Source organism: Homalodisca vitripennis, chromosome 4 (assembly GCF_021130785.1).
Source record: "Homalodisca vitripennis isolate AUS2020 chromosome 4, UT_GWSS_2.1, whole genome shotgun sequence".
In the NCBI taxonomy this organism is placed as follows: Eukaryota; Metazoa; Arthropoda; class Insecta; order Hemiptera; family Cicadellidae; genus Homalodisca; species Homalodisca vitripennis.
Genome location: NC_060210.1, coordinates 81,085,204 through 81,100,554, shown reverse-complemented (window position 1 = coordinate 81,100,554; position 15,351 = coordinate 81,085,204). Strand labels below are relative to the sequence as shown.

General features: G+C 33.1%; 1 protein-coding gene across 7 annotated transcripts in view; it reads right to left on the bottom strand.

Annotated features, from left to right (window-relative positions):
* Window positions 1-15,351, bottom strand: part of LOC124359619 (transcriptional regulator ATRX-like) — a 137,009-nt gene that overhangs the window by 110,801 nt on the left and 10,857 nt on the right. For all 7 annotated transcript variants that reach the window (XM_046812517.1, XM_046812513.1, XM_046812520.1 and 4 more), the window contains 2 exons: window positions 15,212-15,340; window positions 7,890-8,032 (listed from right to left, as the gene is read on the bottom strand). In XM_046812517.1, coding sequence (XP_046668473.1) covers window positions 7,890-8,032; window positions 15,212-15,340 — 272 coding nt within the window. The remainder of the gene's footprint in view (window positions 1-7,889; window positions 8,033-15,211; window positions 15,341-15,351) is intronic.

Below are 15,351 nucleotides of genomic sequence, written 5' to 3'. Positions count from 1 at the left end.
ATGACTGGTTGAGAATTGCTTCAGAATTTGAAAACCGAGCAAACTTTCCAAATTGTTTAGGCGCGGTTGATGGAAAGCATATAAGGATTGTGAAACCCCCAAATAGTGCATCATTGTATTTCAACTACAAACATTACTTTTCCATCGTCCTTATGGCAGTGACAGATGCTGACTATAAATTTGTTTTTATAGATGTTGGCTCTTATGGAAAGTGTGGAGACTCTACAATATTCCAACAATCTGCATTACACCAAAGAATACTTGCTGATACCATTGATCTCCCAGAGGACAGAGCGATTTCAAGTTCGTCGTCTACACCCATCCCTTTTGTGTTTCTTGCCGACGACGCCTTCTCATTGTCACACAGAGTGTTGTGCCCTTTCATTGGAAAACAGCTCAATGACACTAAAAGGACATTTAATTATCGCCACTGTCGAGCCAGACGATATGTTGAGTGTACGTTTGGCATACTAGCCAATAAATGGCGCATATTTCACAGGCCTTTGAATGTGGATGTTGATTTGGCTATAGACATTGTTAAAGCGTGTTGTATTTTGCACAATTATGTACGAAGTAGGGATGGTTTACAGTTTGTGGACACATTGTACAAATTCCCAACTGACAACGATGACTCTGAAAGTACACATCGCAATCGTCAGTACAACTCAAACACAAGAAACATCCTAGCTGAATATTTTGTCAATGAAGGAGCAGTGCCGTGGCAAAAGAACTATCTGTGAGAAGGACAGTCTCATCGCAAAACTACTTCTATGTCACTCAAGAGCAGTGGAAATTAACTAATATTATTACATTTGAATAGGCACAATGTTAAGTTGTTTTAGTGATGTGTAATAAATTAAAAATTTACTTACATAGTTTATTTTTTTCAGTTGTGTTGGAGCACCCACTGCCCCCAAACAAAAGAGTAACTTCCTCCCACATCTTCTTCTTTATGTTTTTGTCACTATACTCGTCTAATAACATATTCCACAAAGATGGCCTTTCTTTAATAGCTAAAATGAACCTTTCGGTATCAAATTCAACCTCAGCCATTTCAAATCTAAAACTTAACCTCAAACAAGACTCACCTCGACTGTATCTGGCCGCGCACTGGTCGCTTGACAGTGCGCGTTGTCTCATCTAACTGCGTGTTTTCATTGGCCGCGTAAAAACATGTGGCCGCGGCGGCCAAGACAGAAAATTCTGGTCGCGGCGGCCAGGTGGCCGCGTCGTGGCCGCAACCGCTTGGTGCGTGTTGTTACATTGTTCTTAATGTTAAACTGGCCGCGAGCGGCTGGCCGCTATCGTGGCCGTGGCCGCTGTAATGCGTGTTAGCCCTTAATGCATGATGCCTAGATTAATTCCCTAAATATAACAAATATACATCATAACTTAGCGCCTTTTGAATAGTGTTTGGCTGTTTAATATACATAACTGTCTCGTAACTGCAATTTATAACATGCAGGCGCTTTGATAACTTTTGTCATGCAGAGCCACCTGGTGGATTGAGTTACATCAATGGGCACAGCATATAAACCTTCTTCGTGAAAAAATACATATACATACAAATTTTCATAATAATCGGTCAAATAGTTTCTGAGTTTATCAATGTCATATATACAAACATTCTCTTTTATATATACAGATTAACTCCTTTGTTTCATTTTCTTTATTTTTTCTTTTTATATTTTAATGTTTAATAGTTTTCTTGTGTCACCTAGACATTTACCATTAAACCTACAATTCATACAGTAAAAAGCTTTTGGATTTTCTGTGTACCACTTTTTAGGTTTTGTTTTCATGATTTAGACAGTCTAACAGTTTTGTATGTTTTAAACAAGATTCTAATACTATACTTTCTATCTACTCTTCTTTGTATCAAGGCTGGTACATAATCAATTGAAATATATGCAAATTTATCTTTATTTCAATTTTTGATTCAGGAACAGTTTTTCTGTTTCATTTGGACTTGTTTGTAACTAACTGGACTTATCATTTCTGTCCAAGATCTGATTCAACTTTCTTAATTTCATCTTTTAATGTAAGCACAACTCTTTCCTCTATTCAAAAACAAGTTAGCAACTCCTTCTTTGATAGATATTTTATGGTTAGACTAATAGTTTGGTTACTTTCCTGATTGTTTACTTTTGAAATAAGGCAATCTTAAGGAATTTCTTATCTATTAATACATATACATTCGAAAAAGTTAGCTAGTTTTGGACATTGTTTGTTTTAGCGAATCAAAAAAGATATATTATTAATATAATCTGAAGTCATTCAGTTTAGCGTCTCCATGAGGAAAAATAACAAATGTATCATCTACATATTATGTCACAAATATTTGGTTTCAACTGAGCTCCAAGGATTGTACTATATTCCTCCACCATAAAAATGTTGAAAATAAGAAACAGCAGTGATCCCATTGCCATTCCCTTATCATGACAGAAAATTGTACTATCTAACCTCTTTGACTGCATAAGTCTAACAGTTTCATAATTTTATTATTCTGGTATGGTGTAATAATATCCAAAGTAATGATGAACATCTCAAGCTGCGTGGTAAAGCTCAATCTTGCATGTACACGAAATGTTGTCATTTTATTTCTTTCAAACAATATGACTATTTCTGAATCTTTAAAATTCTAAGGAATTTTCTCTGATACATTTTTCACAATTTTGAAACCATTAACCAATTCACATAAACCCACATTCTTCTGAAAACTCCAAAACTACGCACTACTTATCTTAGTTCTACAGATGTCAGTATTTGATGAAAACAACCACTAAAACAATAGAATGATATATAACGCAACTTGTCAAAATTAATAAAACTGTACTCAACTTTTCCTTATCTAATTTTAGTCACATTTTATTGAATTTATTTTCTCCCACCATGGGTCCCTGAATTAAAAATGGTGACATCAACAGGAAAAATTTTGTTTAAGATGACGATCAAGCTGCATAAACAGACGAATATGTTGAGAAAATCTCTAACTGATTGTCATAAGAAGATTGTGTAACAATGTTTGTCAAAAAAGACCTAATTTTTGCCAGGGAGGGAACTGGTTTTTCCACCATGACAACAGTACTCCTCACACAACCATCTCTGTTAGTCGGGTTTTGGCAAATAAAAATTGTCATGATACCACTACAAAACATACCTGACCTAGCTCCATATGAAGTTTTCTTATCTCCATGTATTAAGAGGAATATAAAAGGACTCAGATTTGACACACCAGTGATATCAAGAAAAAAAACTAGGAGAGCTGTAATCATTACTGATAATGAATAGAAAATGTGTTATGAACAATGGAATTACTGATCATATTGTATTTATTCACAATTAATGCTGTGATCAATAATCCCATCATGTCCGAAACCCAAGTTTGATTGAAAGAATTTTCACAACTAATATTCAATCCCTATCGATTTTGAGCTATTTATGGACACAACCTAATAAATGAAGGTGCTGCATTTGTAAAAAAGAAGTCGTTAGTAGCAATCTAGTATGAGGTTATAATTTTTAATATGATAAAGTTCAAGAAGACTAGTATAATTTGTTTTTTTATTTAGAGACATACTTATACAAAACAACTTCATGATATCAGACTTATCTTCAACAAGAAATCCACCCATGATATCCACTTTAAGGTTTTTCAATAAAACACTAGACACCAAACTAACTCTGCAGTCAAGAGGTATTTCAAATTACACTATCAATTCAAATAAATTATAGGCTATACAGAGACATTGCTCTGGTATAGACGGACACACGATATGTTCACTTTTAAATGAAATGAAAGCACTACTTTTCTTACCATACAGAAATGTTTTTCATGTATTTTAATTTACCAAACTATAGTAATGCATTGAAAAGAGTTTTACTCGACTATTAACTACCCATATTGGATGGTCGAATTCATTGAATACATAAGGAAGTAGAGCAGTACAAGGTAAACCAGATGAGGGATTGGTTTAATTGTATCAATTATTTTACAGTAAAATACTGTACGTCCCACAAAGGTTATTTACATTTTTGAACAGCCAGGGTGAGTATATTTTAGGTGATTTATATGCACATTGGAAACATATTCAAAAAAGTACCATAGCATTTTGACGTTGATATCTGTAAAAGAAACAACATGATTGTTGATGACAGTAATGCATAGTTTAAATGGCAGCAAGCAGTAGCAATGAAATGTCACTTTTTCTGTTAAAGATTCTAAATATTTAGTCAATTGTTACTTTACATTTAATTACTACAATATAACAATAACGTCTAATGAAATGTATTTCGAGTATGGAACACTGCAGGATAAAAACAATCCTAATTAATATTATAAATTGTGAAAGTGAGTTTGATTGTTGTTAAACTTTCACACGTTAACTATTCAACGAATTTTACTGAAATTTTCCATGAAAATTTTCTTAGGGCTCTGGTTAACGTACAGGTCTATTCTTATTTTTAAAATCACTTCAGGCTACACACCACTAGTCTCTAAAGTTGTGAAAAATCCTCTCTTGGTTTCTAAAGTTGCATTACAGCAAAATAATATTATGGATTGAAAGAGCCTGTTAAATGTAATTAACTGTTTTATGTAAACATTGTTTTGACAGCACAACCAAATTTTTATTAATTTAACCACTAATTTAAATTTGTTTCCATTTAATTTACAATTTGAAAGCATAGAGTAAGTGTCATATTACAAGCCTTCTTATTTCAACCTTTTCTGCAACCGCTGTTGAGCACAGAATTAGCAAATATCCAGAAAAGAAATTTAAAAGTTTGAGTAAAATTATACTTTTAACTGTACATTTTAGCACATATTAACCCTTTGTGCTCGAAGGTAGTATTTGTTATTTGTCCTTGGAGCTCGTATGGCCAGCTCTACTGGCCGCCGCCATTTTGTCGGGAGCGCGGATTAATTTTTGCTGTAATGTTATCTCAGCTCGTATGTCCAGCTGTACTGGCCAATATATAATACGTACATAGCTCGTAAGGCCAGCACCACTGGCCACTAAACATAGCAGTTACTTTCTAATATTCTATTTGTTTTATAATGAATGGTGAGTGCTGAAACCTATCGAGCAGCTTTTGATTTAAACAACCAAGCCTTCATTTCAATCGTTTTAGCGCCAAAGCTCAATGCAGGCAGTAAGGTTATGTACGAAAGACTGCGCAGTATGCAGTGACAGAAGGGCTGGCAAAGAAAGAAAACGTAGAAATTTTACTGCAAGACTTGTGCTAGCCAACTCGGACTACACATCGGTGCATGTTTTGAAAAATTTAATTCCGTAAAAAAATTTAAAGACTAAGAAAATTGTAAAATAGTTGTGACTGTGTATATAGCAATAAAAAATAAAACTGTAATGACATTTATTTTCTTACATTTGTTAACAATATTAATGTAAGATTTATATTTCCTAAATTCATGCTTATCTTAGTATTAGAAAGTTTATATAAAAGTAAATTTTAAATTAGCCTACAATTCCTTTCTAAACATTGACTGTGCAAATGAGACAAATGGCGTGTAGTGGGCCTATACACTGAAATGATAGAAGAGATGGAAAATAGAGAAAATCTAGAAAATTTTACTAGAAGACGTGTGCTAACTATTCTTGACTACACGTAGGTATGTATTTTTAAAAGTTTAATTCCGTAAAAAAATGTATAGAGTAAGAAAAATGTAAAATAGTTTATGTTTGAGTGTAACATAAATGTAAAGGCATACTTTATAACATTTTATTTACATATCTTTGTTAAAAATATACGTTTAAGAGTTAAATTTTCCAAATGTAATTTTATCTTTGTAATAGAAATATTCATTAAAAATAAATTTTAAATTATTTTTCAATTCTTCTTTAAACATTTTAAATTACTATGCAAATAACGCGGAGGAAATTGAAAAATAATTCCGATCTGGTGAGGCAAACAACAAATATGGCCGCCGAGCAGTCAATAAAAGAAGCGCGGCCAGCAGTACTGGCCATACGAGCTGAGAGGACAAACTACGGCAAAACTAACACGAGGTGTCTGCAACCTTGGTGTGGCCAGTACTGCTGGCCTTTCGAGCTCATAGGGTTAAGAATGCAGTGCTTACTCTGTACTGTAATGTTGATATAAAGGAAAAAGTTATTATCTTTTTACTATAAATTTAAAGACTACAGGGTGGTTATAAATTATGGTACACATTTTAAGATTGAATAAATAAATAACCAATCAACTTAAAAACATGGGAATTGTTTTATTAAATTGTAAATTTAAAACAGTTTTATTACCAATGAAGGACAAAAAGATTACTGTTACTCATACTTGTACAAGGAAACTAAACTAATTCCACGTGCTCTCCGAGGTTTGCACGCAAAGTTTGTAGTCTAAATTCAACCTCACACCATGTGTTTCTGAGCATTGCTGGAGTTATGCTACCAATAACCTCTCGAACTCTATTCTTGAGTTCCTCAATATCTTGAACTTTTTTGGCGAAGACTCTGTCCTTGACATAGCCCCACAAAAAAAAGTCTAAGGGTGTAATGTCTGGGGAACGTGGAGGCCAAGGAATTGGACCATCCCGTCCAATCCAACGACCAGGAAACGTGTCATTTATACCTGTGTAAGTATATAAATATATTTTCTTGGTCGGGAAACAAGACAAAATCAACTATGGAACAGAAAATACTGTCAGTAGTAAATTACAATGACCATTATACACTTTTTGACAGATTTTCTTGGTTGTGGCAACAAGGCAAACTCAACACCAGATGTGCTCATACACGTGCAAAGTCTAAGAAATTGTACACGAAACTGCACATAACTGCTAGTATAAATCTCTTACAGAATAAAAAGTAAATTTATTGCTAGTGGTAACAGTTTTTTACAATATACATTGATGTCGGCAGCTACAACTTAATATGTATTGAAGATATAAAATTAAACAAAAAATATCTTTATTGTGCATAAAAGATATTGTACAATTGCCAATATTAGGACTACTTAGTCTCTAAATTAACCATTGAAACTATACACGGCAACAATACTACATATTTCTAAACCTAGCTAATTAATCATGAGAGAATATGTAAAATATGATTTATTAGAATTCTACCAATCTAACAATCATTCATCTCGTGCATACTGTTACCAACAGCACACAAAGTGCCACACAGCTGTCAATCCCATTAGACCCGAAGCATATATTTCTTAACCCCAGTCTGAAACCAAACGCACCCGTCAACAAACAGTTCTGGAATAATCTTCTTAGGAATAATCAGGAAGATTATTCCAAAGTCGGCAGTGGATACAGTGAAAGAGTTATTAAAAATAGAAATTCGGTAGTGTGGTTGGGGATCAATTGTATTGAATCACCGTGCTTTACAAGAGCTCATAATATATGTGAAAGAAAAATGTTGTGATAGAAACAATGTTAACTATTTTGCAAAATTAAATTCTACATCTGACAAAAGTCATTCAACTTTTGCACGACAACTGTTTAAAGAAAGGTGTAATATTATCTCGGTACCTTAGATTGAATATGAAGCAAAGGCAATAGTTTTGAACATGCTGTAACCTACCTGAGAACTCAACATTCATTTGATTTACAACAACACGGCAGTAATTCAATTAAGGAAAAACTAGAGTTTTAACTAGCATTACTTTACTAGAACACTTTTTGAGACTGTGAATGCAAGCAAACACTCCATTACAGGTTTCAGTTGTGTAATTAGGAATTGGGAATTAGTCAAGTCAATAGTCTGTAAGAGAGCAGGGGTTATGGTATACTTTTGGATATGTTTCCAACATGTATGTTTACGAATTCGATGACGTATACTTATCTGGTAGTTGTTCAAAAATGTATACTTCTTCGTAAGACAAAGGGTACAAAAGTCACATACTTTCCGATACTGCTGAGTTCACGAGCAGCCCAACATATGGTTCTGGATCCAAATATTGGACGAGGAATGCAAATTAAACATTTCCAGTCATCTTTGTGTACTTCAGCAAGAGCAGAAGACTTCAGGTTTTTATTCAAACATTTCTGAAACAAAAATATACTGCATGTAGATTAGCTTTATGGATTCATGGAAAACCCCTAGATAAAAGTATAAAAATAACTTATTTAATGTATATGTGAAAATAAGGAAAACCAACCTAGGAAATCATTATGAGTCATTATTTATTACGGTGATAAATTAATAATTCCTTTATAATATCAATTTTCTGGTAAAAACAAACCACATTGATAAAGTAATTGTTTCAAAAAACTAAGATTTTATATTAAATTAATTGCATATTGTCAGAGTCAGATGTGACTACATAAGATAGAGGTAATCATCCTAATTATATGTAATTTTCACAGTAAGTCAAATAAAATCAATCTTTTTAAATAATGTAGTTTTTTAGGTCCCCAGTAACAAAAACTCTTCAGTAAATAGTGGCCTCCGAATATTACCAAAGTATTATTTTCAATTTTGAAAATGGCACCAGATTAATTTTGAGGAAGATGGTATCAGCTACCCAACAAATTTTATTTTTGCATGGCCTCAGGAAAGCATATCATTAATAGTAACTATGAAAACAGTAATCCAAGACAAACTATCATGAACTCCATATGTCATTGAAAGGTCCACAATATGAAAAACTCCTTCAAAACTAATGACCTACGGATAATACCAAAGCCCTTTAAAACTGTCAACCTTGTCTTCAGTTTCTACAAGCTTTTATTTCTTGAATAGCCAAAATTATGATCACTTCTCCAGCTGCATATTTCAATTGTAACATTGTAGTTTACTGTTGAATGTTCTATATTTATTATAATGTATTATATATATGTTTTCAAAATAATCACAACTTATTCGAGGAAAGCCTATAAACATGCAGGCAACCATAAATAATTTAACTGGTACAAGAAATACAAAATAAAATACAAATATTATGTTATATTAAAATCATTGAAAATGATTAATCTTCAAGAAATTAAAGAAAAACTTCAGTGTTTTTATTCAAGTACAACATACAAAAGCCTCAAATTCAGGTGTAGAATCATATGACAGTTAGAATATCTCTCCCCAAGTCTTAGCAACTTATCCAATTAACTTTGTAAAGGAAGGACTACTCCCAACGAGTGCAAGAATTTGCCCAGTAAATATTTTGAGGATTTCTTCATTAAAAACATATACCTCTATACAAGAATAAATAAATATTACTTGAATGAGTCTGCCAGTCTGTATAAATTACTCCTGATTGTGATGCGGCAGGATCAAAGGACCATGCCAACACGCATGCACAGAGTAATAAGGTATATACAGAGTGCTTGCACCCATGCTTTCATGTGTTAACAACTTTTGGGCTGTTTTGTGAACTGTCCGCTTTAGAGCGCGACGTGAGCTTGTGTCCCAGCGGGCGTTGCCATATCGTGCCCCGACGGGCGGCGCGGCGGGTGTGGAGTGGGTGGGGGGGGAGCGATGAAGCGGGCCAGTATCCCTGTGTCCCAATCTGTCGCGCTCAGCTCACTGTGCCTTCGGATAAGCAACTGAAATATCAGTAACAGCCTTTCAAATTAAAGTTCCTTGGCATAAATGTAATGAGAGAAGCCGCATAGAGTTATATTGCACAACATTCGATAAACTGACGGACCCGTTACAGTATTGGTTATTTCTAAATTGGCAACTGTAAGATTTATAAAGAAATAATGAATGGTCTCAAACAATAGTACTGTATTTTCTGTGAATTAAACCATTAATTAGAAATTATAGCATCGTAGGTACAAAGTTAAGACTGCATTGCTTTTCTTAAGTAGTCTTGGATTAGTTACAGCTTTTGGAGCACTGACCTAAACATTAAATATGACATTGATATATACTGAGATAGAAAAATCAGTAACGAGAAAATGTATTATTTATTAATTCAATGCGAGAAGAATCTGACACTGTATATATAACAAACGAGGTATACACAATATTCACTACAAGTGTTATCGTTATTAATTACTTGTTATTATTTCAACTTCATAATGTAAATCAATATAAGAGTGCGTGTTAGTATTAGTAAGTAAGAGGTATGTTTTAGTAATATGTTACTATTTTTTATTAAATGGTATTATGACTTCCGTGTAGTATAACATAGCATTTATTAAAACAGAAAGTTGTAACTGGAGAAGATACGCAAGTGTTAAAAAAATTCTGTTATCTGACGTTTGAATTTCACAGTTATATTATTTTTCAAGAAATCTTCTAGAAAAATTTTGGTCAAGTTTATTTTTTCATTATTTGACTGTCAAGTTGTTGATTTGTACTATATGTTCTTTTACTAGCCAAATGAAGTTAGCATCCGGAATATTAATTTTTCGGTCGATCGAATCATAACCTGATGTAGGAAAGTCATAAATTTAAAATGTTACCTCAACTCGAAACAGTTTTGCTCGATTGCAAAAAAAGTATGGTCGGGTGTATGGTAATTAATTACGGCTATGCAACTATCTTATTACAGCACACAATTTACATTCCATTGTTTGGTATAAACGTGGTTAACGGTATTTGGTTGTTCATTAATTCGGACGGACATTGGATTCAAACCGCGTCACCTTTACATCGCAGCAATTTTATAAAAGCCAAAAGATCATTATTTGGAACTAATGTTAAGACAACTCTTGAGCGTAAATTGAAATCTAAGGATATAGACTTGGCTACCAAGAGATCCACTATTTCTCGGTTGAAAAGAAAATTAATGAATACTAAAAAAATAGAAAATTTGAAGAAAGAAGGATAAAATAATTTAAAAGTAAAGATGCAGCAGTGCTGTGCAACATGCAGTTTAAAAGAAAAAGGCAACCCTGGACGAAAGACGAAAGAAAATTTTCCTCAGCTCTTTTCTTAAAGAGTCCTTCAACGTACAGATATTTATTAAAAAATATCGTTCTTCCAGGCATGTCCACTGTAAGGAAGTGGCTTTCGAGTAATGAGATGTTCCGGACTGGCCTTAACAAAAGTTTATAATATCAAAAATTAAAACAAAAGCCTCTACCATGTCAGATATGGAGAAAACCTGCGTTCTCATGTTTAACGAAATGTCAATAAAAAGGACTTTGGAATATTCTCCCAGATATGATTTGATAGAAGGATTCGAAGATATAGGAGGAAAGAAAAGAAAACCAGCAATGGGTAGTCAGGCTTCAGTCTTTATGATTAGAGGTCTATATTACCAGTGGAACTCTTGATTCTCAACAAATCCTTTACTACAATAAAAAATTGATGAAACAAGTGGACTGTTGGTACCGTCAGATAGCCTTATGCACGTTGTCGATGCTGCATTTAAGGTTTTTAAGATGAAATACCCTAAATCGGCTCATAAGTTAAATCTTGTTCGAAGACTAGTAAACATAACAGACAAAGTGGTTTCATTTGACTCTATAATGTGCAGTGCGTGTCACCATAGTGACTTTGTGATGAAGTCATTTTTTCAAATTTTAGTTCATAAGCAGTGCAAGTGGTCAGATCATTCTACAAAAAAGAGTGCTCTAGACAAAATTAAAGTGTTAAAACATGTATAAATCTTACAGCATGTTCAGAATTTGGAAGTTACTAGTAATATATTTTTGCCTGGTATGTGTTAGTTTTAAGAATATTAGTTGTAATGTTTTTGTAAACGCACATCTATTTTCCAATATTAGAACGGTAATGTCATCGCATAGTTTCCAGTTTCAACACTATTTCTACTTAAGCATACCATTAATTAGCAGAATTTTATATTTAAATTGTTCAAAAACGGCGTAATTATACAGGGTATTATTGTAAACGTAGGGATAAAAAAGGGTTATATGTGTAAATTTTAGTTCATGTCTCACAAGAAAAAAAAGTTTCCATAAATACGAGTACTCCGCAAACGCTCTCATCATTAGTAGTTATTACTTAAACCGAACTTTTGGACCACTACAAGAATCCCACAGACCTGGAAAGTCAGGGAAGTGTTTCCAAACAGGTGAAAAGTCAGGGGAAATGTAAAAGAATTATAAAAAGTCAGGGAAAATCTTATGTCCATAAACTTAAGAATCCAGAAGCTGGACAGTTATTTAAAGTGAGCTGATATCCAGAAAATTAACATTTCTTTATTTACACTTCTAACATTAATTGTTAAGTCAATCGGTCAAACCGTTTAAAAGTTCTAGAGAAAGAAGGTGGATACCTGGCAAGTGGAGCGGTTCCTAACATATTTTTATAGTAAATTTAATATTTTATTTTGACCTAACGCGAACTCTGAACTGTTTTAGTGCATTTTTGTTACACCTGAATCTTGTTTGATGTTTTACTCAGATCCACAATTTGGTTTTACAATAATTTATTTGGCTGTTTATAGTTTACTATAATAGGATATTATTTTTTTATCGACCATCAATAGAAATTTGTGCAACGATTCATCGGTTTAAAGTAGACACTGAATCTTAATTGTAACATTAACAGATCACATTGTATTATATTTCTTTTTGTTTTCAATGTTGCAATCGTTGTTATTATTGAAATTTTGTATTTGATAGCTGTATTTACATCTTGCTTTGGATTCCTTTGTGTATTTTTATTCTAACTATGTTCGATTTGATGTTAAGTTATTTGTGTGAAATTACGTAATTTCCTCTAAATAGAGTTTCTAGTCTTACATGACTTAAAATACCACATTTTAACTGTTAAATGCTTACTACTTAATGTATAATATTTATTAAATAATCGTATTCTCGTGAAAAGGGCATACATGATAAATCTGCTGACAATAATTCTAAACATTGTATTTTTATGGAAACAAATAGTATTGTGAATGTACAATTTTATGAAGGACATTTTATTATTTGTGAAATAATTGTTCTAAACACAGTTACTGACATCAAACACTGTAAACTCTTTGTTGAATTTTATGTTTTTCTTCCATTACTGCTCCTGTATGTAATTTCCCGTTTTTAATAATTAATTAGTTTACTACTCACTTATTTAGCGCAATTTTAGTTGTTGTAAAGCAAGTTAAATAGGTGCATATGATTGCAGAACAAAACAGGCAGGAAGCAACGCTGAGTAGTAACTTAACGTAACGTAACAGTAACGTAACGTGCCGGGCCAACCGACTCAGATTCTTTCTATACTACAGTACAGAGCGCGCACGAAGTGGCAACACAGGGCTCGAGCGAGAAGGTCCGCGAGCTGCCACCACCCCTGTCGTCGCCGCTCTGGCCGAGTCAATTTTCCCTATGGCGCGAGCACTCTGTATATACCTTATTACTCTGTGACGCATGTAAAACAAAAAACTAAACAATACAAGCTTTAAGTAATAGCTTGGCTTTATCTGACCATGCCTCTCCTTCCTGCAACTTTTCCTACTCCCATAAAAGGCATTAAAAACTTAAACAGATAAACGTGACTTCTTTAGAAAAGGAACTAGCCCAAGAAAACAAAAAAATAAATTAAAAACCCAAGAATAACTTTGTAATAGCTCACCAAAATATAGAGGGACTGAAAAACAAAATGAGACGCATATTTCATCCACAGATTCAATCCACATTAATATGTGGCACACATGAATCCAATCTATAGTACCTCCATTTGTATCTCTCAAAAACAACTAAATGTGTGTCAAAGATGGGGAACTTCAAATACATTTCATTCAATGTTAAAAATATAAATAATTAACAATTTTAAAATGTTACTGCCATTTTCCAATGTGGCAGGAAATTTTAATTTCTTATAAAGCACCCTATATTTTAAATTATTTTCCTATTTTGAATATATAACCTATTGTAACATTTATGGAATTTGTTGTTTTCATTGACGTAATAATTTCTTAAGACTATAACAGCCCTTTATAATTATAATTAAAATAGCACTTTTTTAGACATTTAAAGCTGTACAGCTAATTTGAATAAATCAATTATTTGTTTATTTTGTAGTAAAATATTTTAACTAAATAAATAACGTGTAAATAATAGGGAAACTATTATTTTGTTACCAAAAATTAAATTATAGCCTATGAAATAAAGATTTTTAAAAGAAAGGTAAAAATATTATTTAGTATACTAGTTTTGATATGATAAACTATACGAGGTGTGTCCAAAAAGTATCCGACCTTGACGTCTGGCATGAACTGACGTTACTCTGCGGCAACAGCAATCTGGTCCCCTTCAAAATACTCCCCTCTACAAGCCACTACCTTATTCCAACGCTCCTTCCACTTCCAGAAACACTCCTTAAATTCATTTTGAGGAATGGCTAACAGGTCCTTTGTCGCATTTGGTTTGATTTGTTCAACATTGTCAAATCTTTTTCCTTTCAAAGGAATTTTTAATTTCGAAGAAGTCACAAGCAGCTATGTCAGGACATTCCATAGACTGCATTTGTGTTTCATAATTGACATGTGTCACCACCCATGTTCCATCACAAGTAACGATACGATCGAACATTCGTTACCATGTTTGTCGTATTCATCAAGGAAAGTTAACAATACAACAAGTTTTTTATTTTTGTGATCTTCCGTAAGGATTTTTGGAACCTACCTGGCACAAAATTTGTGGTATTCAAGCTTCCCTACAACAATTTTATGAAGTAATCTTTGTCGAGGCTCAGTCACTAAGCTAGGCCGACTGAACGTACTGCACAAGTGCCAGAATTTTCAATTGAAGCACACATTTTAATTAATAACAGTAAGAAAAGTAAAAGAGATACACACTTCGCACGACTACAGCACAATGCTTACAGATTGCTAGAGTATTTTGACACCAAGATGGCGGCTGCAGCCCCACCCACTGCCACACCATTAAAAAGAATGTGTTACTTTCTCGATAGCCCTTGTATTTTGCAGTATGACTTGGTATTTATATTTATGAGTTAAATGTAATTGACACAATAATATTTAAAGCATTACTGATAACCGATATACATTCTCTTGTTAATAGCTATATTCATTGAAATAAAGAACATTTTAGGAAAAGCTCCTTTGACATCAACTGTTGACATCAGACCTTCAATGAAATAAATAAAAACATTCTGGCTTATTTTACTCTTTACATACTTTAACAATTTAGCCAGTTAATAATCTAGTCTTAGTAATATCGTATGACTCATTTGTCTAAGTGTATTTCCAAAAATTAAATTATTATTAAAAGCTGAAACTCACTTTCCTTTCTAAAAAGAATAGTATGATAAAAAGACATTAACATTCCTTAATCAACATTGTGCTAAGTTACCTTACAAAAACCACAGACACACGTAGAGCATAGGAAGAGAGTTCCACCATTGCCACACCAGCGGCAGTATTTTTCACAGCCATCTTCATCTGATGAGAAATTTCCATCACCGTAGAAGATAAAGCAGTTCTGAAAGTTAA